Source organism: Python bivittatus, unplaced genomic scaffold (assembly GCF_059951505.1).
Source record: "Python bivittatus isolate LINGU-HERP-01145 unplaced genomic scaffold, Pbiv_v1 ctg000220_np1212, whole genome shotgun sequence".
In the NCBI taxonomy this organism is placed as follows: Eukaryota; Metazoa; Chordata; class Lepidosauria; order Squamata; family Pythonidae; genus Python; species Python bivittatus.
Window position 1 is genome coordinate 19,308,161 of NW_028277048.1, and position 27,033 is coordinate 19,335,193.

Genomic DNA, 27,033 nt, shown 5'->3' on the forward strand with positions numbered 1-27,033 from the left:
ACACCAGTCCCACTGAATGTCAATCACTATTTTCTACATCTGTCCGAATAGGTAAGATCTGAATTTTTCCCAGTGGAAATCCAGTACTGTCTTGTGGATTAAATCTGCAGCTACTAATGCAAACACATTTCAGGAGAAGAAGATACAATACAGTTTAACATTTACTAAAATACTAAATACTTGAGTTTAGGCCCAGCACCTACATCTAATGCTTTCAGGCAACTGTTATGGCTTCTGTTGCTCCTGCAACCAAACAGCACCAGCGCAAAAGCTGAGAACTCAAGTTACTGTTGGACAGCCTGTTTGAAATTCCCCACAGTGCAATGCCAAGATAGGATATTAGTTTGAGAAAATCAAAATGGCAGCTACTAGGTTCCCCCACGCTCCCAAAAGCAAGTCCACGTCACCTAAGTTTTTTGCAGAACTGCAGGAAGGGGAGCTTGCCAATTGCCTCACTAGTGGAGGACCCACACAAACCTAATGTTAACTTAGAAGTTCTTAATATCTGGTTGAAATTTTCAGACGATTTACACAATATGTTTCCTGCAACTTCTGCAAGGGCCCTTGTATGTTCATACATCAAATGGTTGGCAAAGTGATATTGTGGGGAAGCAGAACTAGAGTTGTATTTAGAACTTGAAACAGACTCAAAAAAGGTTGAAAAATGCTAATGTAATGCATAACCTGTTGCAATGACACAGTACTTTTTTCAAAGTGCGCAAGGAATTATCTGACACCTGAATTTCCATCTAACTCTTGTTGGAATTGATTTCTCAGAGACAATTTGCTTTTCCTTTCCAAAACCTGAAATATGGCCTTTCCTTGTCTCATAAAAATGTAACTTGGGTAATAATGCAAACTTTTCCTAACAACTTATTTTCTTGCACCTTGAGAAGTACTGTGTTTTGTTTAATCCTGCAGTCTGAGAGCTTCTCGAAAACACTCAAGAAAGTAGGCTATATGCAAACCTTTCAAAAGTATGCATTTCACTAACCTGGCATATGCCAAAATAGTCAGATAGGCATAAAACATATATTCTACAAGAGCTAAGTAATTTCTAGATATGACCATATTTAATTTCTTGCCACTGACTGTGTCTGATAGGAATTTAAATTTAAAACAGCTGGAGGATTGCAGTTTGCCTCCATCTGTTCTATAGTATTCGCACTCCAAAATAGGTGGTCACTTCTGGAAAACAAGGGCAATGCAGATTGTGTTACACACATACATGAATTTTTGCTTTCTCAGCTTGTATCCCATATAAAAGAGTCTTGACTGATTACTGAACTAAAAGGCACTCACCCCCTGCCCCCAGCATTTGGATCATCTGAATTATAGGGTCCCACATGAAAAGATCATGCCACTGTGGCACAACATTCATGAAATTATGTACAGTACAAGCTCTTTTTCTAAAAAATGCAGTCCGTGAGAAACTAATACCTGTTTCAAGTCTTTTATTCTCTTCTCTTCCTCCTCTCAAATGAGAGGAGGATAAACCATTATTTAGGCTCCATCATATCCCTAACCTCTAACCCACAGCATAGCTATCTGCATCCCCCTCCCAGTTCATCTCCTTATATGGGAAAATGTATTCTTCTTTCTGGTTACAGCACTCCCCTGCCTAACCCACAAAGGTCACAATTTCACAATCCATATTAAGCTTTTCTGATGCGCTACTCAAGAATTCCAAGGAGATAATAAAGACCAGGGATAAAGACTCAAGAGCACCACACATTTCTATTCACAAGGAAAAAAACTCCAGTCCATCTTTTTATTTTTTTGAAAAATTTCTGACATTACAGAACTAAACTGAAATGTATTAATTCCACTCTTACATTTCATGACATAACAGAAAAACTTCATGAGCCAAGAAAGGGGAAGAAGCTTAAACTAAAATATGAATCAGCATTTTAACAGCTGAACAGAGAAAAGGAATTAAAATGCTGCAATTAAAAAAATCATGAGTGGATGGGTAAAGCATGTAGAACTGAAAATTTACAAACTAGTTAAAACCTGGAATTGCTGACTGCTCAAAAACTACACAGATGGATCATGGGGATGAACGGCAGAAACGGGTAATGAGTGAGGTGGTGGCATTGTCCTAGCTGCTTCCCATTCCACCAGTCTCCGAAGAAAGCCTACGATGAAAACAAAAGTTAAAGTCTTTTAACAAACGTAGACACACTTAGAGCCAGATTTTGACACAAGTCCAAATTCTTATGACATGATTTTTTCAACCATGAAAGGTATGTTATTTATAGAAAAGTTATAAATGGCACATGGTACTTTTTAGCTAATTTTTCAGGGGCAGATCTGCTTCCCCTCTGCCAGCTAGCGCTGCCCCACGTACCTGTTAATAGATATGGCTACAAACATATGCATCATGATCTTGAACACCTTGCAGCTCACTTAGATACCCAAAAGGAAAGTCAAGCAGGCTTTATTGCAGCTTTTGTACAAGTAGCAAGCATGGCTTCCGGTCCCCGTAGCAAGCATGGCTTCCGGTAAGGTGTCTTAAATATTCAGTACCTCCTGCATGTGTACATACTAGCCAATACACCACCAGAGTTCACCAGTACCTTTTTAGAGGCAGGCGTCATACAATACCCTCTGCTCCTACTAGCACATACAAACATATAGCCACTGAACTGTGGCTCTGTTGCCATGCATTTAGTATTCTACCCCTTAGTCACAAAAAGATAAAAGTAATGCTTAGGCATGTTCAGGTATTTAGGCAAGATCAAATTTAACAAGAGTCAAATCATTAAAAGCCATCAGAAATGGCTTGATTTTAAAGACCACATAAGAAATTTGTTCTTCCTTCCAGGATCACCAACCCCATTTCTCAAATTGTTGTATATAATAAAACTCAAACGCAATTATGCACCTTTTACAGTTGTCTGATGCTTACAGCAAAACTGGTTTTATTCTGCCTGTAAAAGTATGGTATTCTAAATTAAATAATTCTTTGCTTGTAAAAACTAAAGCCCCTAAATGGAAGAATTTATATTTGTTTCAGCCATGAATTTCCACTCCCTCAAAGTGGAGGCATGCCTTAATCCACTGGTTGATAGCGAGGAAGAGATTTTACTAATAAATAAAGTTACATTAAAAGAACCTGAGTGTCCATGAAAAACTATTTTCTTAAGGAAGAAAAAAGGCCAGTACACTTCATTTGAAATCTAGGGCTTAAGGTCTGTATATTTAAGCAGAAGCCATGCTATACAAACTTACCTTTCAGGAAGGAGACTCTCTAACATAGTCTACTAACTGTGAGCAAGAGGCTCACTGACAAGCTGCACCCACATCAACGGGACAAGGGTTAGGCAATACAAATGGGTAAGGCTCAGCTGCATGGTTCTTTGCCAGAAATTAGGCCAGAATGGGGTAGAAGAGTGATATAATCAGACCCTGCATATACTATTGAATAACTGAAACTTCCTAGTCCTTTTTCAATAAAATGACCTAAGGCAGGTTTCCTTGGAGTGATTGATAAGACTTCTTGGTAACAGGTTCATACATTTGAAGGATGCCAAGGTTGGGGAAGGCTGATCTGGCCAAAAAAAGGATAATTCAGCAGAAAGTAGAATTCCAAGTAAGACCCACTCAAACAAGGGAAAGGAATGGCTCATGCCAACTAAACACATGAAGAGGTTTGAGTATGTTCACTTTGGTATTTTTATATTCTGCTTTTAGAGATCAGCCTTACAGGGACAACTCCCAGAATTCCCAGCCAGTACGGCCAATGGGAAAGGCTGTCCTACAGAATGGAAAGGAACAGTGGCACACGTGAGCGTAACTGGCTTACCCTTCCTTACCCACCCCAAAATATGGTTTAGCAAACACTGCAAATTTCTACCTTCTCTTTTCTAAAAAGATAAGTACTCAATGCATACCCACACTAGTGGATTATGCATTAATACTTGGTTTTTTTTAATCACGCTGCTAAGAGCAATTGCTTTTTCTTGACTCCTTGCTTATAAAGGGCTGGGGGCAGGGCGGATTTTGCAATGGTGTGTTGCAAAACAGCATCTCATCTCAGTTTGTATGTTTTGACCTTCAGGGTATAGAACAGCTGTTTATGTGTTGAGCTCTGACACACTGAAAAATGAACCTCAAACAGTCTTTGCTAACTTGGCTCTCATTGTGTAGCTGTACCTTGCAGAAAAGGGTATGATTCCACCCTCCCAAAAAGCTGAGACAAATTCAAATCCAGAAAATTTGCAAATCCAGGGATAGATCATTGCTATGAGCCAGGCAGGAGCCCAAGAATAACAGTAGGCTGTAGAGCAGTGTTTCTCCGTCTTGAGAACTTTAAGATGTGTGGACTTCAACTCCCAGAATTTCCCAGCCCAGCATGGCTGGCTGGGGAATTCTGGGAGTTGAAGTCCACACATCTTAAAGTTGCCAAGGTTGAGAAACACTGCTGTAGAGAATGAGGTTCTATGGGTAGTCATCTTATTTGTAATTCTGTGAGATAAGTAACTTCAGGAGCATAACCCAAACCCAGAAAAAAGACCTGTTGTTAATTTCCCCCCACTACCAATGAAGCCAACTGTTTTTAAATCAGTAATTTTTGCACATACTACATAATACATGCAAAGTGTGCCTGCCTTAATACAATTTGACAGAGGAACACTTTTTTCCTGCTGCATCGTAAAACTAATAGGATTCAACTTTGGAAAAGTTGCAAAGGTGGATATGGATGCAAGCTTGATGTTTAAAAAAAAAATCAAGTGCAGGCATCCACTTCCCAACATTATGAGTTCTATATGGTTATTACTGAGAACTAGTGTTTGTGCAGTATAAGAAACAGCTTCTGAACAACACATCACCATCTTACTGGTCACAAAATCAGTCTCTACAAAACACTATGAAACAGACGGCCAGCCCATAAGCTTGGTTAAGAGTGGACAATTTTTACTTGATGTGATTACACTACAGCAGAACAGATTTTTTTTAAAAAAGTTACAATTGTGAAAGTCAAACTGCAGAAACAATTACTAAAAAAGACTCCTACTATTAAAGGAAAAAAGATTTGACAGAACTGCATAAGTCAGCCAGTTAATGGCCATCCCATCCCTCACAATAGGATCAGATTAGACCCTCCACATCCCTAAATGCAAAGTCCAAAATTTTGTAGCCCCATAATCTAATTGCCATTTCAAACTTGTTCAAATTTTAATACAAAAGATAAGCACACAATTCTTATCAGTTTCAACAGTCACCTTTTCTTATTCAATGTTATCTCAACTCTTTGAAGATTAATAAACACAGGAGGCTACTTTAAAAAAAAAAAAAAAGAACTGCAATGTTTATGCGGCAATCCCAGGCTAAAGATCAAGTTATTCTGATTCACATGGGAAAATAATGTAATGAGCACCATGCTAAACACAAGAGCACTGCTTTTTATTACATTATCCTTTTTGTCTGCCTTCCATTTCCAAAGAGCCCTTATTAGTGGAAACAGGCAACTACTTGGGTCTTTGAAACCAGAAGAATGGCTGGGAGAAGAGAAGCCAACTGGCTAGCTTTGGCAGATGACTAGCTTTCAATACAAACTACATGGCCTAAGGAGCATCTCTTAAAAGACACTATACACAAGCTAATATTTAATGAGATTTTTAAACTATAGCTCTGGGCTACTCATCTATCAACTTGAAAGACTAAATATCAGATCGTCGAGGATTAGATCTTTTATGTCATTTTAGAACATATGGTGAAAGGAGGTTGGGCTTGCAGCACTATTAAAGCTGTTCATTACAGTGTGCTTGCTGATCCAAGTTCATTTCTCTCTTTAGCGATAACATAGTCCTGGATGTACAGAAAGCCAGGTACCTGAAGCACTGGCATTTTTCAGAGACCTATAACAATCTGTACAAAACAGGACGTATGTGCAAAGAAATATATCACATTTCTACCAAGCAGGTGAATGTATACATGCTAGCTAGGAATTCTCGTGGACAAGTCGTAGACCGAATGGAAGCACAGCAGTCCTCAAGACCTACTCCCTGCCTTCAGTTGGCAGCTTCGCAATTGCATATTGGGGTGTTACAGCTTCCAAAGCATAGAGTTTAAACACTTCATTACACTCCAAGAAAGCCTTCTCTAATGTGAGATATATTTTGTATTATCATTTCCATCAACCCCAAGACAATACAGCAGCAGGCAGGGATGACCGAAGTTTGGTCCCAAACACCTGGAGGCTATCAGGTTGAGGAAAACTATTCTAGGACAATAATTGACATCTATTTAAAGACTTTAGCCTGGGTGTGCAATGTGATATCCACCAGCTTGCAGTCATATAGTTTGGATCCAATTCAGGCACATCTGTGCACATTCTCACTATGATAGCTTTATTACAAGACAGACATTGAGACAGGTTTGGCCAAAGTAGCCTCTTTGCAACAGCTTAAACCAAGATATCACAAAATGAATAGTTTATTAACAAATGCTAGAATTCCATACCCGCCCAACCCTTGCCCACCCACCTTATTTCATGTAACAATGCAAACAAAAACTACTAAAGCAACAGCTACAAGCTATATAATCAAGATTACTACTGGACTCCAAAATTGATTAATACACTTGCTCAATTGTCTTTGACCTAGTGGAGATCGGCAGCAAAAAGAAACTCCATCCTAAAGGAATAACAATCTCATTTCTGTTTTGAAGTTTTAAAAAAAATCTCTTCCAAGTCTCCTCTACAGGATCCCCATTGCTGAAAAACAATCTGCTGTTCCTCTAAGGCCACAAGCAGACTCTCAGTAGGGAGAGAATCTCTGTTTTTCCGTTTTCAGTTTGTTAGTAACACATGGCACAGCTGAGGTGGTGGAGGCACCCTTAGCAGCAGACACAACATTTAGAGCCAGGAGAGGGACGGGTTTCATGCCAAGCAGACTGGAGACACAGGGGGCAGTCGGAAGAGGGTTGGGGAGGCTGGAGGGTGCGTCGGAGACCCCTGCTGTCGCAAGCGAGGGGGTGGTGGTGGAGGAGGAAGAAGAAGAAGGGGTGGAGGGTTGAGAGAGGTTGATGCTGAGGTGGTCGGGGATCGTGACGGAGGCTGCCTGGGAGGAGGGTTTAGCGCTTTCTAAACTGTAACAGAGGAAAAAAGGAACAAAAATACGGGTGGGTGGATGGGAACACCACACAAAAAGCACAGGACACAAAACAGCTTAAATAGCATGAACCTAGTCTGGAAAGGTTTGGAAATAGCATAGCCAGAAGAAAGATGGGATGGGGAGAGAATGCTGGCTGCCAGGGAATCTCAACATTCTCTAGATGTACCAAGGTCTACTTATAGCCCCAGAACATTGCCCACTGGTCCCGGCCCTAATCCCATTATGAATAAACCCAACTTCTACTTCTACTGATTTCAGAGGTGGCCATTTTGTTATTTAATACAGAACTACATACTACCATTTGAAGTTACAGAAAACTATTAAACAATGTGGTCAGCATTTATTTGCAAAAGATCTTCCAGCATACTTTTCTTTGCCTTCCCAACTGTTATTTCAGATTTAACACAGACCGCAGTATTCAAATGTCTCTCTTGAGGTAGCAAAACACCGTTAACACTGTGCTGAGTTCTATGTGATGATACTATAATCAACTGGGAAGTCTTAACTGAACTCTAGGAATTTAGCATTAGTTTTCTCCATATAAATGAAAGAAAAGTCCCTTGTTTATTTTGGCAGAGGCCATTTAAAACAACGTATTTAATAAAATCAAACTCCCTGAGGGAGAGCTTGTTTTATTTATGTTAGAAAAAGAGTTCAATGAATTGTAGGCCGATCTAACATTTTACCCATGCTGTTCAATTACATCTTAAAGCAACTTGTGCTTCCCTAGAAAACAAGAATCACAAGTTTTATTTCATCCAGAATTGCAGCTCATGTTCCGGATATGTTTTCCTTCACTTACTCTACCCACTGTTAATAAACTGAGACACTTCACTGGTTAACAGAGGCAGTGTTTTGAGAGTGCCCAGATATTAGGTATTGCTAGTGACTATTGTTTTCTTTTGAGATTCTTCAACATTGACTATTGATTCTCCTACTGAAGCCTGAATTCACAAGAAAGCACATTATCTATAAAAAATATTTAAGGCATGTACAAACATTCCAAGCTTGAACATTCAGAGCTCAGAACAGCAGCTGGGTGTTCTGTGCTCAAACAGAACGTCCAGCATTTTTTAGTTTTATTTCAAACTTAGGGCAAATTGGAGTGCCTCACTCCATGTTGTTTTGAATATTCCAATGCCCCACAATAGGGCTTGGATCTGGAAGACTTGAAATGGGGTTTAGCCAATAAAATAGCAGGCAAAATTTCCATCCTTGCCACTGGCTACAGCTAGTTGAAGACAGGAAGTTGGATGTGAACGTCCTGCTGCTTGTCTAGTTGGCAGTTTTACTGTTGTTTTAAATCCTTTGCTAGGGGGTCAGGTTATCTTAAATTGTAATGGAATATACTTGCCCCACATCTCTCCATTATGTATTTTGCTTTCTGTTTCAGGCAAGTTGCCAAAACACCAATATGTATATGTTTATCAGAATAGTGTTGCTATGCTATTGCGTATTCAGGATGACATGCCAAAAAAGCTCCAACAGAAAGGTCTACTGTTGCTGATATGCTATTCACAGACTATGCTGAAGTAAATCCAGATTTATTCCTTCTGCAAGTAAGTTTTAATTTTAAAAACATCTGAAGTAATCTCCTTGGCCATTTTTTTCTGCAGACTGGGCGGTGACAAAAGTCAACAGACTACTGTCTATCTACTTTTATTATCTTAGAATGAAAAATGCTGGAGCAAAGTCTTGCTGCTATCTATCTCTCTTACGGTTAAGTCTTGAGTGACTGGAAGTCTTTTGAAATGTTACAGAAGGATGTTTTGTTCTGCGCTTGGAACTATTTTTTATTTTGTTTTCTGAAGGAAAATGATCCTGCTTGATATAGCTAGATCTATACTTTCTTATACACCCAGGAACACAGATTAGGAGAGGGGGTTGTGTCTTTTCCAGAAACTGTTGCTTAATGCATAGAATGATTCTTCCCTATTGCTTAATACCAAATCAGCTGAAACTAATAAATTTTGTAAACAGATTTAGCAACTCAAAATAAGACACAATTTAGAGGGCAATTGTAAGGATAGCACAGTGTGGATCTTGATTATATATATATAACACTTTATCTAAATACGTTTTGCTGTAGTCTTGCAGATAGAAACTATTTCTAGTTATTTCACATACAATACTTCTTTTTAGGCACAATGTCAAACATTCCAAGTCCCTGAGTTCAGTCTGAAGCCACTATTAGCCCTCTTTGATTCCACAGTAGCCATTTGCAAGTGACATTACACCACTTACAAAACATCCATTCTTTCTGCACAGTTCCCACAACCACCACCAGCATCGTGTTATAGTTCGGGCATAAATTTAATTGGGGAGAGCTTGAGAGCCTCTAATGAGAAGAGTTTTAAAAGGTTTTTATAGCACTGAAAAGATATTCACTTCAATGTTAGTTCCTACTAACGTTTAGCTAGTAAACTAAATTGAAGCAAGTTTCCTGGGCACCCCAAAATGGTCACTTTTGTCCAAAGACATTAAGAGGCTTTCAAGTGGTTTTAAAAATGTCAGCAAGTTCACATCTGGAATATATTTATTTGCTATATTATAGCAGCCCAAAAGCTAAACTGTAGCTTCTTAACATTAGCTTGCTTTTTTTTTTTTTAAACAATGGATACTTTAGCCATAACATAGACGGCAGGTAAGAATTTCAGGACACCAAACACCAGGTCTTTGGGTCTGGGCTTTTAATTATTGAAGACACCACCCTCCATTAAGCCGATGGTTTTGGTTTTGTCTCATGAGATCAAGTGGCAAAGGGCTCCTTGCCAGTGAGGGACTGCAGGGACAGAGCCCCGAAAGCTGCTGCTGCTTGCTGCAGAGCCCTCCTGCAGCCCATTACTGAAGTTCTGCTGCTGGCACTTATGGAGGAAAAGAACTGCAGGAGCTGGGGCAGTGGACAAAGCCACGTTCCTGGGGCAGGGCTGGCCCTACCTTTTTCTCAAGCCCCAAACAAAGCACAGCTCTCAAGAAAAGGCATGATCTATCATTTAGGAACCCAGCTAAGCACCTTTTTTTTTTTTTTTTAAGGAACAGGTATAACTTAGCAATATGATTCCAAGTCTAGTTTACCTTCATAAAAACACAGGCTTTCAAGTAACAATGATTCACTCTCTCATATAAGCTAGAAATAGTCTTTAAAAAAAAAAAAGCCCAAGATCTGCAGTTGCAGTGAAGTATGTATTGCATGTCTTATTTCCCTCCTCTACCTACAAGATCTCCAATACCTTCCTAGCTTCAGCATGCACACCTGCAAAGGTGAGATAGCTCTTGTGCACCAAACAGCAGCTTTAGCTTACTATTTCTGCACAAGAGTTGGGGGTGGGGACCTTGGGAAGTTTATTTCAGTCTTTAAAAGTTTCCCTGTTTTAAGAAATGCTTTACATTCCCTTCTTTTATCATCTGAGGCATGCATTATCAAGCAGCATACTAAAGACTTACCTGACATTAATTAGATATTGAGCCAGGCTGATGCTGGCTGCAGATCCAGTTATGGTAACCTGCCTGTCAGTAGATCCTTCCACTGGATTGGCAATTTTGATCTGCGCCCCAGACATCTGGCGAATCTCATTGATCTTGGCGCCTTGACGCCCAATGATACAGCCAATCAGCTAAGAAACAAAACAAAGCAAGGTATTAATGAGATTGCAGTCTGAAATGCCAAAAATGTGTTTCTGCACTGTTGTTTTCTTTCCAGACTTGGGTCAAGCTGATGTCTAGAAACTATGTAAATACTCTTTTCTAATATCAGAAAACTTCACTATTGTTAAAAGAGCTTTTTAAAATAGTTTTTCCAATTGGCATATTAACTGTATGTGAATCTGAATAAACAAGACTACCCTGTAGTGTTTACCTTAGACAAACAACTCTTTCTCTCCTACAGTGAACGCAGTATTTCCATATTATCCAAGGATCACCAACTTTCCTTAGAAAGCCAGCTTAAAATCTGCAATTGTCATTTCACCCTTGGCAGAGCAAGAGCAAATACTGCAGATCTTATACCATTATATGCTCTGTAACGTAAGGTAAAATGATGGCAATGCGGGAAAAAGTTCACCTTTTGCCATATTGGGCTATGTAATCAATATTATTCATGGGTTACAGCGCCTTTTCTGTAGAAACAAAAAATGTCATACAGGAGGACCAATTAACCTGGGGAAGCAAAAGATAAATGTACTGGGGTTAAAGCAAGCCTTTTGGATTCAAAGCAATGTTAACCTGAATAAGCCAAACACATACTCAGTTTCAACATCTGCTGTTTAAATCACTGTGACAACCTAATGGCACTCCAAAATGTTGGCAGCCAAACTATCTACAAGGTAACAGCATGGCTTTCGCGTTCTCGTCTACCATATTCTTCTGAAAGGTTCTCAGCAGCATCAATTTTGGGATGCGTGTTAGTTCTCAATGTTTTTGCATGCTAAAGGCTTCTCAGAAGTCCACCATATTAACACCCTACAAACTACTTATTAATCCATACTGTTTTAATTTGTAAAGAATTTCCTTCATTCTAAGTTGCAACATTTTTTTTAATGGGTTACAAAGAAAAAGCACAATTGCTCCTTTCCTTTTCAGTTACGGAATCAAAATCTAAGAGATACCTTAGAGTATTAAATGCTTTGATATCATCATTCATGTAATGCAATTTAAGCGCCTTCTCCTTCCCATCTGTAACAATGCCCTGAACTTAAAATAGAAGGACAGCTGCCCAGACTATAGCACAGCCGTAATTTCCCTGTAATGGAACTCCTGAAAGAGTATTTCAAGACAATCCAGAATAGAAACCTTTATCCCAAACGCACATCCAGAATTCTGCATCTTTGAAAAATACTTACATCGTTTGGAATGGTGAGTTCATGAGAAGTAGTTTGAGCTGATGCATCCAAACCTGCTAACACACAGAAAGAGATCAAAACAAGTTTAAAGTTGAGACAACCAGCACAGTACAAAACTGAAATGCCAGACCAGTCAGGCTGTCATTTGCTGCTGAAAAAATTGCAATCCTGAAGTGTTCAAGCAGGAGATGAGCAAGATGTTAAACCTAAGCCTCTCTTTCCTTTTTGATAAAATATCTGATTATAAAGCAGACGCAAATGAATGTTTATACTTGGCCAGAACAAACTGAAGTAGTAACACCATCTCTTCCTATGAACAAGCAATGAACAAACCAATATTATCCTTTACATAATACTTTCCAACAAGTTTGTAATAAGCAGACCCAAAGCAAACACTCATGTTCATCTGTATACATTTTAGTTGTACATAAAATTATTGCTGCCTAATGGCACAACACTCCCAGAGACTTCTTATTCCCTGATATCTGCCCATCTGACAGGAACAGGAATGCTCTGGGACCCAACCACTCCCCCGGGACTATTGTCCCCAGGGATCATGGGCGTAGGCCTTTTCCATCACTGAATCCCTTCTCTGGAACACCATTCCCCAGATATCAGAATGGCCCCAGTGCTGCTAGGATGCTGGAAAGCCATTAAGTCCTGGCTTTTTCAATGATCCATGATGGCTCCTCCTGAGTGGTTGCTGTTGGTTGTCTTGGGGCTGTGTTTTGTTTTGTGGTCTGTTATTATTCACTGTATCTTGTTATTGTAGTTTTTACTCTGTACACTGGACATAGGCTATATCTCAGTTGTTTTTGACTGGAACTGCACAGAAGTCTCAGGAAATAAATAAATAGGCAGTGCCATCTGCACTGTTCAAGAGGCTTTGTGTGTAATCCCATCTTTATGTTTATTGATCCAATATAGCTATTGTGTGAATAATTGTAGCTGCCCTACCATCTTCACAAGCAAACAGCTTGCAAAAAGAAAGAGAATAGACTTATTCATTCTATTATTATCTGCTCTCCAATACAGGTTCCAGCACACTGTACTTTACAGAAGAAAAAAAATTATCAAATATGATTTTGCACCTATATCATGTGCTGTAGGCTTTTTCCCCTGCACTATTATGCAGTTAGCAGAATTTGGTGACTGGGAAAGAATCCCCTACCATTATGAACATACACAATAGAGTAACTACAGTTTTTTTTTTCAGTCATTACCCCAATAGCCTTTCACATCTGGAGAGCTGGATTCAACGCCTGTCAAAATACAAGGGACAGTAAGTGTGGTGGTCCTAGCCGAAGTCCTATCAGACTTTCAGCAACAAGACAAACTTTTATACAATTTGGTACAACTATTTCTACCACAGTAGTTGGAAAGCAAGATGCAACTGGCAATGCAAAGGCAATGAAAGGACCAAAGGAGGAAGTAGCATCAACATTCTCTTTAAAATCAACACAATGTTCTTGTTTTTGAGGATAGTAAAAGCCGCCTGTTCTTCAAGATTGGTACCTGTGGATCTTTTCTTTCTTTTTTTAAGTGAGAAAATGAGCTTAAGGCAGTCATCTACATTAAAAGGCCAAGTGGAGATTCTTGGACTGCTAGCTTATACAATAAAGAACATACCACTGAATCCAGTGTTGCCATGAGACATTGGAAAGTGTGACTGTTGCATTGCCAACTGGTGCAGCTTGGTCAGCTAGAAAGAGAGAGAGAAAGATGGATGTTAGGAATTTTGCAGACTTACTTATTCAGCACATTTTAAAGAAAAACAGACCCTGCAAGCTGAGCATGAGGTGCTGCCCCTTGGGATAGGGGAGTTCAGGAGGAAAACTGGATTGAGGAGCAAGCGCTTCCCTGAGCAGAGATGGGTACAGACAGTAGAAAAGCACCATGGGCGTGAGGCCAACACCCATCTCAAACACCCCTGGCTCAACAGAAGGCATCTGCAGTGAATTGTGACAAACACCAGGAGACAAAGCACAAACAGGCAAAATAACACAGAGACTGATTTGCAGTGGTGCTTGGGACCACACCATGCAGGACTCTGTCAAGCATTTGGAGGGGAGAGGTATATCATGAGGAGTGACCAGAATGGAGTCAGATGCTCTCCCCAATATTAAACAGTGCAAATTTCTAGCTCTTGGCCTTAGACTCACTCATCCCAACCCCACCCTTTCCTGCTCTAAGCATGCTATGAGCAGAGATCAATTCCTATATGCCCTTCCATGAGAAGTACTACAACTATCTCACACACCAGAAGGTATTAGTAAAGAAGGACAGTGAGAGAAAAAAAAGTCCTTTCACATCAAGTGAAGACAGCGAATGGTTTTATTATTAGCAGGAAGTGTGCCAAGAAAAGGCAACCCAAGCAAAAGCCCCGTCACCTTATGACACCTGTACAGTGACTACATGACGTGCTGGCCATCATGTTTCAAGATGAAAGCTCAAGTCTGAGGCTAGCTTCCCCTCCACCACCAGGAAGTGCACTACACCCAATGCCCTATGCCATTTACTAAGAACCACAATGACAGTATACCATGGAGTTTTGTTTTGTTTGTTGGGGGGATTTGATGTCAAATTGCAGGGGAGGGACTGGAACTTGGGTAGAATGCCAAGTTTTGCTGTGCAAGTGTGTGTCACAGGACACAGAAAAAGGAGGAGAGGTTTAAGGTTGGTTACATAAAGGAGTGCTGAACAAAATTTGAGGCTCATTTTAGGTTGGATTGTGGTTTCAAATCAAAACAGACTTCTAAAGTGGCTTGTTGAGAAAGCATGGAGAAATTTTGAAGGGGTAAGTGGGGTGATTTCAAGACAAGAAGTGTAAACAAAACTTACATCTGGCTGTGGAATGGCATACTGTCCTTGAATGGTATAGGCCTACAAAAAGGAGGAAAACAGTCCTATTAAAAACCATTGGACAGCCACCCAGTGACAGATAGATTTCAACTAGCCAGGAAGCCAGAAAGCTGAGGGGAGAATTGTTGGTGGGGAGCCTGAAGGCAGATCTCTTAAGGGGGCTCCTTGTATTAGCTAGGTGTATATAGTGTTTGAAGGGAAAGTGTTCCCCGCCACAAAAAGGATTAGTATTAACAGCTGGTTGTTGGTGAAGATTTGTTGTTTAGCAGAGGACTGGACTGTGCTACAAGCCCTCCTGCCCTACACATTCTCCATACTAGACTGAAAGGGAAGCTTAATTACTTCCTATACCTCCAACTGTTTTAACAGCTAAGAAGAACCAGCTGAGTGTTCATCCCCATCCCACTCCACTCTTTAAAACCCTACAGTGGACCTACTACAGTCAGGCACTGGATGGCAGAAATACATCTGGAAGAATAAGGAGAAAGCAGCAGCCAGCCAAACACGATGGTTCTCGGAATAACCCTACTGAAGCAACCCAGCAAGGCAGTCACTGTATGGAGAACTTGCTTAACACTAAGTGAAGCTTTGGAAGAACAGATCTCTCACTGATAGGGCATGGGGAGAAATACGGCCCTGGTTGGAATTGGCCAAGCAGTTACCACCTGCAGGGCTGCCTACTGGCCTGCCAGGTACTGTTTGGTGGCCTTAATCCAGTTCCCAATGAACAGGAGTTCACAGCACAAGCCGCCACCACCAATCTTGCCACCCTTGTTGGCAGTCTCAAAGAGGCCAAGGATTGAATGGGCCATGGAGACTGAACTCCCCTCTCACCTCTTGAGGTGGTCCCTCCAGGTCAGAGTTGAGGCACATTGATGGGGCGGTGTGGGGGTAGCTTGCACTGCCGCTGCTGTACCTGTCCTGTGGATAAATAGAGGACTTCAGTCTCCAGGGCTGTCAATCCGAAACCTTTCGCTAACACCAAAGTCACATAAAACTTACTGTGATCAAGGGTTAACCTGAACTAGGCAGATGCTGGCTTACTCTGACTCTTGTCACATCAGTAGCAAAGACAATGTGAGATTTCCCTGAGAGCAAACCCCAACTACCTTCAACTTCAGGGACAGGGGGACTGCATGGATACAAAGTGTCTTACTCTAATGGCATTAACAGGGCTACCCTGCCACAAGATCAGCTTCTAGGATGCAAGTGACCTACTTCAAGTATCTTCAGTAACCTCCCAAGTGCCTTTGCACTGCCAATTAATTGCTTAGCAAGCTGTCAAGAGCTTCTGGAAGGTAGGTAATATGAATGGGGCAAGGAAGAAAGAGGAAGGGATTGAGGCAAGAACAAGATCACGACAGCACCTTTCCCCCAGCAAGTGGTTATCAGCAAGATATCCCAATATAAGTAGCATATGAATGTATAAGCACTGGGTACATTGCAGCCAGGCCTGTCCAGCTGCTGCCTCTACATTTCTGTTGCTAACTGAAACCTATTTCCCAGCGCCATCACTGCTTATCTTCACAATCTCAGGTTGGCTTACTTCACCTCATCCAATCCACTTCTGAAGCATCTGAAAGTTAATGCAGCCCTTTTCAAAAAAGTAAGCTTACAGGTGGGCCTTGAGGCACTGTGCTCAAAAGCAGTTAAATGACTATGTCCTCAGAGTGTTCCAACTCCACTCCACATACTCAGGCAAGAGCCTTCCCTGGACACGTAGTTTTGAGAGACCCGCTTTTCAGAAGTGCATGCTTCAACCTCAAACAAAATCTGTCTAAAATGATTGCAAGCATCTTCAAGTCCAGTTAAATATCTGAACACTCACAGTCCACTCAAGTGAATGTCATTGAAAATGCATAACTATTCACAGGATTCCAGCCAGCTGAGAGACTGAAGTCATGCACTGGCCATAACAATTTATTTTATCAGAAAATTAACATATTTGTGCCTCATCTTCCTGTGTGCTTGAAGCAGAGAAAAATAGTTATACCCCAAGTTGTTTGATGTGTTTTTAAACTAGCCACAGGTATTTCTTCATATATAGTTAACAAGAAAGTGGCACTCATTTCCTCTTTAAAAGAATGAAAGAAGTTAAAAAGAAGTAATTCCCATATGTTCCAGATTTGGGTACAAAGGTATGGTGGCATCAATCAGCATCTCCTCCTCACTTCCTCAGCCCTCTAGGACACAGCTCTCCCAATGTCTCCCCCTCTCAACAGTCAGCCCCTGCTGCTTTTGAACTATGGTTCTGCAGAATTAATAGTCTATTAATTATCACTAATTTGAATGCTGACTCAAAATTGAAGGGCCAGGAAAAAGAGATTGCAAGTAGTCCTATGCTTGGAGTGGATTATAAATGCCAACAAAATCCTGCAAACCACAGTGCTGACTACATTGATTCCCAAAAGAGACCAGTTTGGTGAACATTTGAGAGCAGCCTCCAAAGAACAAAACCAAAGCAGCAGAGGTAGCACTGTGCTGGCCAGATGGGCAGCACAGGTGATAAGCATGCAGAGTAGTTTGATGTGTGCTGGCAGTGTTGAAGCTTGGTAGGCTACTGCTGTTTTACCCCCACCCATGCCCAACAAGAGGGATGGCCTTACCTGACCGCCTGCAAAGATGACAGGAGAACTGGATGGCTTGGGTCGATAGGGGATGGTGACACCCTTTGGGGGAGACTAGATTACAAAGAGTCAAAGGGGAAAACATGATTAATTAATAGGGACTTCTCAGAGACACTGAGTATCTGCCAGAATACTTAGATAACAAGCTGAACTAGATAGTGAACAGCTCTATCTGTGGCTTTAACAAGTCTTTGATTTGTCTCTGAACAGCAGCCAGTCTTCTGCAATGGAAAATCTCAATGCTCTTGCTGCCTGAGGCCAGTTTGTTTGTGGCATGAGTTCTCAGGCAAGAGCCACCTCCTTCAACAGACAAGAGGCACAAAAAAGAAATGCTACAGTTTAAAACAGGACAACTAGGAATATCTAGAAGCAAATAAAATATTTCTACAAAATGAAGACAAATGATATAGAACTGCGATGACAAGAAAAACTTTTATTGAGAAACCTAGTACTGATTGAATTTTTTCCCCCCATATTCCCATGGAGGTACATGCCGTGACCAAACAGACAGTCCAGCTTTCTCTAGCTAGTCAATACAATAGAAGACAATGAACCAATCAAAATGGTCCTTTGTTGAATACTATATAGTTGCAGTTACTTTCTAGGCACACCACATGAGGAATACATTTATAATCTGTTCACATACAACCAAGGACTATCTGCCTTAAGGTATACCTACAACTGAAGTATTCATGCTGCCTTCAGACATCTTCAAATGTTTTCTGCTGATCTGATAAACAAAAATCCCCACCAGGGAATGCTATGGACAGCCATGATCTTTTTAAAATGACATTTCAAGCATCATTTACACAAACTAGCCTGCTACTAGAAAGAGAGAATGTGCTTTCCCCTTCATAAAACTTTCTTGCTATTTTATGGAGCAAAAATAAATTAGAAATTCAGCTGACAGCATGAAAATCTTTTATCAGCTGCTCAAAATGAAGAAAGCAACTGGCCATTATCCAATGACATTGTCCTCTTTGCTCTTCTGCTGCTCTCTACCTTCTACGTGTAAGTGTTAAGCCTTAAAAAAAAGATTACCTCCAGCATGACCACACAGATCTGTTTGACACACTCGATAATGGACTGTGGAATCCCAGCAATGGTGATCGCTCTTTCAGTAGAGTTGGGTAACATGTCTCCTGCCACTTGGACCTGTGCCCCTGTGCTCTTAAGATTGAAAATACACAATCAGGTATTCTATTTCATGATTTACATGGTTTATACCTTTTCTTTCAAAGAAAGATAGTAATTAGAACCATTAGGAAAGATACAAATTTATTGGAAGTTTTGTTACACAAAAAGAAATTGCAGAACAGTTCCAGTATGATATTCAGAGTCCTACATTTTTTGAAATTGTTTTACTTCTGTTTATAAAATAACCTTGTAGGTAGTATTTTAGGATCACTCTAGAAAGAAGCCACAAAAATAAGAATTATAAGTCCTTTTTTTCTGCACTAATAGTTTTGACATACTCTCTACAGCAATAGTGTGAATTGACATTCGACAGCTGTAGATCTCAATCTGATGTTAAGCAAAGATGCTTGCAATGTGGCATGCAACTTAAGAGTACTGTAGTCAAAATAATATGACACCAAAGATCAACATCAATTGTTGGGGACAAGGTTATTTCTAAGCCTAACTCAACTTCAAAAAAGCTGAGGAACAGAAAAGCATGCACATTCGTAACTTTTCAAGAACTGTAGGTGTAAAAGTACCCTACTACAGTTAGAGGTAAATGACCTGATTAAAGTAAAAGGACATTCCTGCTTTTCATCATGGAAGCATGACATCTAGGATCAAATCACATAAATTTTTATTCTGGCTAATGCCACTTAATTACCAATGTAACTACATCAAATGATTTGATAGTTCTACATGTTTCAATCCACATAGCCCATGTACTTTTTAAATGAAAGGGGTTGTTCAAATTATGTTGGCCATCTAAGATTTCACGAGCAAAGTACTGGGGTGGGGGGGAATGTCAGCATAATAATCCTTTTGTTGAGGTGTTAATTTTTTAAACATTTTATCCAACATTCATGTTCCAGAATAATGAACTGAAGGAATAAAAATCTTCAAGTAAGAGGTATCAATACCCTAAATTTGCCTTAATTTTCTGCTATTTTTATAAATTAAATAAAGCTAGGTGAAATTTTAACTAGAATGTGTCTGTAAAACCTTTTACCAATATAAAAACAAAATAAAAACTTGCAAAAACAGGCAGATCCCTACCAAGAACCAGCAAAATTAACAGGGAGGGAGTTAAACCATTCAGCTTCCCTAACAAACTTGTTTGCCGCTAACTTATTGCTAGATATAAAAAAGAGGAGATTGAGAAGAGTAACTTTCCAAAAAGCACCTACTATACTGAGCTTGGCTCCAGCCACCCTCTAGTGTCAGTTTCATGAGCGCTAAATATAAATGGCTGTATTAAGCAGAATGATGCAAAGCCTATGCCTAGCATTCAAGTTCACTGCATTTGGCAAAAGATGAAGTCACAATGAGGAGAGTGTAATTTTTTCCACAGAACAAACCGTAAACAATCTTGCAATCCCAGTAGAACCGAGCACCTACCTCTCTTATCTCTTTGATTTTGCAGCCTCCTTTCCCAATAAGAGAACCACATTGGCTGGCAGGTACCACGAGTCTCAGAGTAACAGGGGGCCTGCTAGAAGCTGTACTGTTAGTCATTGAGCTGCTGATGTCCTGAAAACAGAAGTTAACAAACTTCAAATAAGCAAAGCTTCAACTGGAGACTAATACTGTGTTCATGCACTCTGCAACTCCTGTTTCTTTTAAGAACTAACCCCTCCTGCATCATGTCCTCAGTAGATTATTAGCAGTCTTCCTAACTACTGAACTCCTAATGAGAAGGCATAGGCTCTTTGGTCCTTGGGCCATCTAAGAAATTCCTCCCATATTTTTCCCTATAGCATATAGGAACACAACATGTCTTCCAACATGTATAGAATCAAGTTCTTATTCAGCACACTACAAGCAAATTATCTCCACTTCACATACTGTAATATCGAAAAACTCATATGAAAATACAGAATAAAACACAGTTGAATGTCGGCTCTAAAACAGACCAAAGAAGTCTTCCTATCCTTCTCAAAAGGCTCAGCTATCAGACACAAAAACCTGCTTACAGTGCCAGTATTTCTATCTTTGAAATTTCAGTCACGATATAAGCATTACAACTGCACTACCTAAAAACCTAAACTCAATAGCTGCAGCAGTTTTATGCTAAACAAGCTAAAATTTCCATGCCAAGAAGAGCAAAAATATATATTTCACTACTCAAGGACAAGGGCTGAAGCTTTGAAGAGGTGATAGAGCAAGCAGAAAAGGCTCTTTCGGGTTACCGAAAATTCTGCTTATATTTGGGTACTGCATTTCAGGTTATGAAGTCTATTTTAGCATGCCAAACTTCAAGCATTCAAATGAACATCCATTTAATATTTAAGTGGCTTTTCACTGAAGAAAAGGTTACACTTTTTTAGCTTGAAAATTTGAAGTATATTCCTATGCTTTATTATTTGGTAGACTGAGGACACGCTATTGAAACAGCAGGGTCAGTGAAGTCAGCCAACCAAAGTAAGAAAATGACTTCACAAAGCTGCTAATTTTGGAAGCAACTCAAAACTCCTATGCTAGAGTATTTACTCTGATACCGAAAACACATTTTGTCTTAGAACCGATCTTCTTTCAGGCTTGCTTTTGAAATGATATCCAAGGTGAAGATGAAAAAAAAGCTATCAAAATGTTCCCATCCGGTATTTCAGTGGAAAAAGGCACTGCTGGACTATAGCACAGACTGCTCTTTTACTTCCATTCTATAAGAAGCTGATGCTGTACATATTTAAGAGAAAACAAAGGCAAATGCTTGCTCCATTAATCCTAACATCAGTAGAAATGGAGAGGCACCTTATTTTTATTACTATTACTCTGATTGGGGAAAATCCACACTCTGTACAAATTGTGCATGCCTGGCATAGAGGAAAGGGTCACATTGACAAATTAAAAATCATCATGGGCCAGAAAGGGATACCTGGTGCACCAATCAGCCATTCGGTAGATAACAGAGAAGCAGCACTGCCAGAGAGGCCTAGAGATACTAAGCAGCACATTTCCTGCAGCAGCAGCAAATTTATTGACTTTTTAAAAAACACCAGCAGGCCACACAGGGCTGCTGGCCATATGTTGTGCAAACCTGCTCTATACTCTGAAGCATCAACTAAAGTTTTCAAAGCTTCAAAAGGAGCTATTCTTATTTCTGCCTCATATTTTCAGAATTCTAGTTAGAGACCACGGCTGTATACAACACAGGATTGAGAAATGTCTCTCAAGTGGCCATAATTTGAGACAGCCAGTACTGGTTCAGGTGCTGGCCTAGAAACTAGCAGACTGTGAGTTCTAGGCCTCCCTTAGGCATGGAAACTGGCTAGGTGACCTTGGGCCAATTGCTCCCTCTCAGCCCAACCCACCTCACAGGGTTGTTGTGGGGAAAATAGGAGGTAGGAGTTCTTAGGTATGTTTGCTGCCTTTAGTTATAGTTAACGTATATACATACAGTGTGTGTGTGTATAGATATATAAATAACTAAAAGGCAGGATAAAATTATAATAAATTAAAAATCAACGAAATCCATAGTACGGACTTGTTATATTTCTGATTCTTGCAATTACAAGCAAAGCTTTAAAGAGCAGTTGAAGCCATTGTTCAAAACATCTCTCCATATTATACCAGAGCCCCCCAGAAAGAGATTTTTTAAGAACTGAAGGGAATGAGTAGGGAAACATATTAAGTAGCCTCTTCCCTCTTTGAGTATATTGTGTTAAGAGTTATTAGTCTATGGTAGGATCAAGAGAGTCCAGTAGCACTTTTTCAAGCTAACAAATGTTGTTAAAATGCCTAAGCTCTGTACCTTATGAAGTGAGCTGCAGCTCACAAAAGTGCATACCTTTTAATAAAATTTGTTAGTCAGAAAAGGCGCTACCAGATTGGGGTTTGGTTTTTTTTGCCCCCTTTGAGTAATAACAGCATCTTATAAGGGGAATCAGCTCAGCTTAAGATCCCAGTTCATTATTTCTGAATAACAAACAAAATCTACTTTTATTATTTTTAAAAAATATTCTCAGCCACATAAAAATGTGTTCTTATGCTAAGGAAAAAGTATTATTTCCAACATAAAACCTACTCAAAACAGTTCCCATTCATGTTCATGAACTCAAACAGTTTAAAATACCTTCTTTCCACCAGTTATGCTATGCTTTAACTGAAGTTCGTTAAGCTTTAACATCTTTATGTGTAAAGTCAAGATACATCAATTCCATTCAGCACTATCAGATAATATAGCCAACAGAACACATTACTCCAGTGTTGTTACAGGACAGAGTGTACCCAAAACGCCTTTCATGGTCATATCCACCAAGGATCATCTAATTAAATTCACACACCTCTTCCAGTTTATCAATAATCATAGCAAAAGCTTTGAAGATGGCATTAGTGGGTCCAGCAAGAGTGATAATCCGTTCTGGGCAGTTCCCTTCTGAGATGTTAATCCGTGCACCACTCTAAAAAGGAAATAAAATTGAGTTGCTAGACAATTATGTATGATTCTGCACCCACTTCTGATTAAACTGAAGTTTGTGGGATTTCTTTTTAAGTAACCATGCTAAGAATCAGGCTGTGTCACTTCATTGTGGATTTCACCTCTGGTTTGCCTCACCATGGACTTCAAGAGTTGTAACACAAATAACTTCTTTCCCACAAAGTTCCCAACTCCAAAGTTGTTTATCTGGAAATAACATCCAGTTAAAACAAAGCAGGTATGGTGCAAGAACAACCTATTAATTACTGATGCCTGCTTACTTAAAATGACCCATGTTACCATATTTATTAGTCTTGCCCATTTGTTTTCCATCTTTTAATCTTCCAAACCTACCTCTTCACGCATCTTCTTTACAGATTCTCCTTTCTATGCAGAGGGAAAGAAAAGGAAAAGCTGGTCAACAGTGTTACTAATCCAAATTTATGTAAGAAAATACAAATTAAGTTGTGTCACATACCTTCCCAATGATGCTTCCAACCTCCTGAAAGAGCAAACATAAGAAAGCTATAGTTCTCAATAATTTAACAAATGCCCACAACCACAAGTTCCCAAACATTATGCTTATAAGTCTTACACTTTTCAAACAAAAAAGCATTTATTTTTGCAACATGAGGTACTTGATTATTCAGAAGTTTAATATGATAATCTCAAAACTCTGACTGAAGTAATTGTACTGGAAGAAGATTTAAATCAGTGTTTTTGAGATATACTTAATCAAGTTAAATTCTAGTTTCCCTTCTCAGGGGTCAAGAGAACAATATATGGCATGCTAAGAGCAAGCAGATGTTTTAATTTGATCAGACAACTGGGTTTTCCAAGGCATTTACTGTGACCTAGTTTCATGCCAAGACAAAGAACACAGAAAGCAGCAAGTACCTTCCCATGCATAAGTAGGCGAATGGTAAGTGTGACATTTAAACCTCCTTCGATAACACCGGTGTCCATCTTGAGTTGTGTTCAGTTAGGTCAGGCTTAGTCAGTGGTCAAATCTTTGGTCGCTAGGAGAAAAAACCGAACTGTAATAGAAAAATACCATCTCATCACCCACCAGTTCATTGGAACCATTTCCACTCTATCTTTAACATACCATTTGAACACTTCAGTTTTTAAATCTAGCTTATGAGAAAGTTAAACCAAGGGACATAGGGTTTTTCCCCCTTTGAAATTATAACTTTGCCACAACTGACCAAAGAAAAAAAAAATAAATTACTGCCCTTCACTGTTTGCAATGGAACAGAAATATTAAAGTACTGCCAGAAGGAAAGAAAAGGAGATGCAAATTTATTTCCACCTTCATTTTAATCCTGCCAGGACACTAACTTGGTTGAGTATGCATTGTCTTGGAGTCCTCTGAGACTAAAGCCTGGATTGCTCTGCTTGTCCTGTTCATAAACTGTAGGTATTCTACATGTCTTAGCATTATGTACTCAAAATAACATCACTTTAATTTGACAGGAGAGAACGGGCCAAAGTAACCTAATACATCCCAAGATTTCCAGGTGCTTGCTATTAAAAGTTGATGCTCTAAGATAGATTTCTATCTCCTATGTGTTTATTCATAAACTATTCAGATACTACTTGGTAACTGAAAGTGTTAATGTTTATCAGAAATATTGACTGTAGCTGTGCTTGAAATACTCAAGTCATGCACTAGATAGATCCCTCCTGAACAACCTGATTTTCTACTCACTCCCGGGCATCCCTTTCCCAATTCTGCCCGAAGAGATAGAGATCAATTGTAATTTTCAGTTCCACAACAAACCAAATAATTTCTGTAATAATAATTCCCAGTTATTCTGGCAATTTCAACATAAGAATATTGAAAAGGCTACTTGTATCTGACAGTGCAGAGCCTGGTTGCCCGACTATCAGAATGCAATGTTGAAATCAACTTTTATATCAGAGCCACCTTTTAAGCACCAAGGACCTCAATATTGAATCCATTAAATAACTTCTGAGCATGTGCCATGTGCTTTTCTCATGCTACTCTACAGGACACTACAGGAAGCTACAACACATGCATTTTTAAAAAAAATTAAAGGATGAATGACAAAAATTACTTGTTCAGCTATTAAGATATGTATCAGTGTTAAACAGAGCCAGTTTGGTGTAGTGGTTAAGGCATCAGGCTAGAAACCAGGAGATTGTGAGTTCTAGTTCTGCCTGAGGCAAGAAGCCAACTGGGTGACCTTGGGCCAGTCACTTTCTCTCAGCACTAGAAAGAAGGCAATAGCAAAACACTTCTGAAAAACCTTGCCAAGAAAAGTGCAGGGACTAGTCCAGGCAGTCGCCAGGAGTCAACACTGACTTGAAGGCACCAAAAAAAACCCCCAACAAACAAACAAACCCCCAGTATTAAGGATATAGGAGAACAGACCACAGCAGAAACTGCTTTTTATTGTGAAGAATTAAGAATCAGATTAAGATTTTTTTTTTGCTTAAAGCCTAGCTAAACAAAAAAAAAAAAAGATACAGTATACCAAATACAAGATCATGAATTCACTTTATCTTTCACATTTCAAGTTGGTCTATATATTTTTTTTAAAGTGTATTATGCAACACTCTCCTAAATCCTTATTTATCTCATTCAAGTAACTGACAGAGATTTTTGTCTACACCAACGATTTTACACAAATTGGATTAAAAATCAGATGCTGAGAAAGGAAGTCTACTTTCCTTTTTTATAATTATATTTTAAAAACCTTACCCATAGAGTTTAATCTCTCAACTATTTCTATTATTTTCTGATCATTATGAGTTTCTATCAAGAGAATTCTATTTTTCTGAAAGATCTGGCTGCCATCTGTCTTAAATGTTTCTCCAAAAAGCAAGTAAGCTAGCAAAATGTGAGTACACAATTAATATACATACATTTCAGCCTGTCCTACAGTATGTATGGACCTCAGTTTATTATTTTTTTTTTAAAGTATACTAATACTCCTAAACCAGTGTCGGGGGAAGGGGTGGAATAAAAATCCCACTTACATTTTAATCTAAATCCTACTCTATTTTAAAACAGAAATCCTTAGACAAAGTTCTTATAGCGACTTTCCTCCCAGAACGAGCTGAGCAGGCTGAAAGGGAATCGCAATAACATTGAAGAGGGCGCTGTATCGCTGGCGGGAGGTGCTCTACAGAAGACGCAACTATGCTGCTCCCTTCCCCACTCCCTCCGCCCGCTCCAAGAAATCCGCCCGCGAGCGGGCCTCCTTCATTCTCCGACTCACAGCCGAGCGCGTTAGCGTCAGCCTCGCCTCGCCTCGCCCTCCCACTCCAACGCATAAACTCCGCCCTCCCTTTCTCCCCCCTCCCTTCGACCGTCCCTCGCGCGGCCCGGGCCTAGATCCCGCCCAATGTGACGCAGCAACAGAGCGCGCCCCCCCCCGGCCCAGTGCGGCCTTCCCAGTAGCGCCCCCCCCACAGCGCTGATCGCGCGGGCCCCACTCCTCTTCAATACGCAGGTGGCAACACGAACGCGGCCACCCCTCCCCCACCGCGCCTCACACACGCAGTCGGGCCGGACTAGGCCCCAGTAGGCCGCGAGCGTATCCTCAAGCTTCCTTAGTGACCCGGCCGGGTTTGGGAAAGAGGGCTGACGGAAAAGTAAAGCTACTCGAGCCCGAGGATTGGGAAGGGGGGGGTGAAAATATTAATCCAGGGTTAGCGGGGAATCTTACCTGGCGGGATAGCTGGCCAGGCCAGGCCGCGCACGTCCGCTCGCTCTCTCGCTCACTCACTCGCTCGGGCGCGGGGGGGGAGGGGATGGGACGGGGGAGCGGGAGGAGGGAGGGCGGGTGGTGCGTGGGTCTCCGGGGCGGGCGGAGGGAGCGGGACAGGGGGAGGGGAGGAGGAGGAGGAGGAGAGAGCCGGGGTGGGCGGGCGGGATGGCGGCGGCGGGAGGAGGGCAAGGGCAGCGGGAAGGGGCTGCGGCAGCTGCTCTTGCGGCGGCGGCCTCGGCGGGTCTGGGA

General features: G+C 40.4%; 1 protein-coding gene across 17 annotated transcripts; it reads right to left on the reverse strand.

The window, feature by feature from the left end:
* Positions 1 to 1,757: 1,757 nt before the first annotated feature.
* PCBP2 (poly(rC) binding protein 2) lies at positions 1,758 to 27,033 on the reverse strand. 17 transcript variants are annotated; one of them, XM_088138020.1, is made up of 15 exons: positions 26,743 to 27,020; positions 23,942 to 24,063; positions 23,523 to 23,546; positions 23,399 to 23,431; positions 22,911 to 23,027; positions 20,026 to 20,157; positions 18,490 to 18,618; positions 17,428 to 17,502; positions 15,656 to 15,742; positions 14,801 to 14,842; positions 13,589 to 13,661; positions 13,183 to 13,221; positions 11,960 to 12,015; positions 10,566 to 10,735; positions 1,758 to 2,138 (listed from the first exon to the last, which is right to left on the reverse strand). In XM_088138020.1, the coding sequence occupies exons 2-15, from the start codon at positions 24,008 to 24,010 to the stop codon at positions 2,102 to 2,104; spliced, it is 1,083 nt and encodes a 360-aa protein (XP_087994146.1). In that variant the 5' UTR covers positions 24,011 to 24,063; positions 26,743 to 27,020; the 3' UTR covers positions 1,758 to 2,101. The 17 variants fall into 17 exon arrangements, with proteins under 17 accessions (XP_087994146.1, XP_087994147.1, XP_087994145.1 ...); XM_088138021.1 differs by having other exon boundaries at positions 11,960 to 12,012; positions 23,942 to 24,081; positions 26,743 to 27,019; XM_088138019.1 differs by having other exon boundaries at positions 23,942 to 24,081; positions 26,743 to 27,019.

Coding starts and splice junctions, on each gene's coding strand:
- PCBP2 (XM_088138036.1), bottom strand. CDS start 24,010: ATGGACACCGGTGTTATCGAAGGAGGTTTAAATGTCACACTTACCATT. Junction 18,619..20,025: donor AAATCAAAGAGATAAGAGAG/GTAGGTGCTCGG, acceptor TTCAATCTTAAG/AGCACAGGGGCACAGGTCCA. Junction 17,503..18,489: donor TCTGTGTGGTCATGCTGGAG/GTAATCTTTTTT, acceptor TTTGTAATCTAG/TCTCCCCCAAAGGGTGTCAC.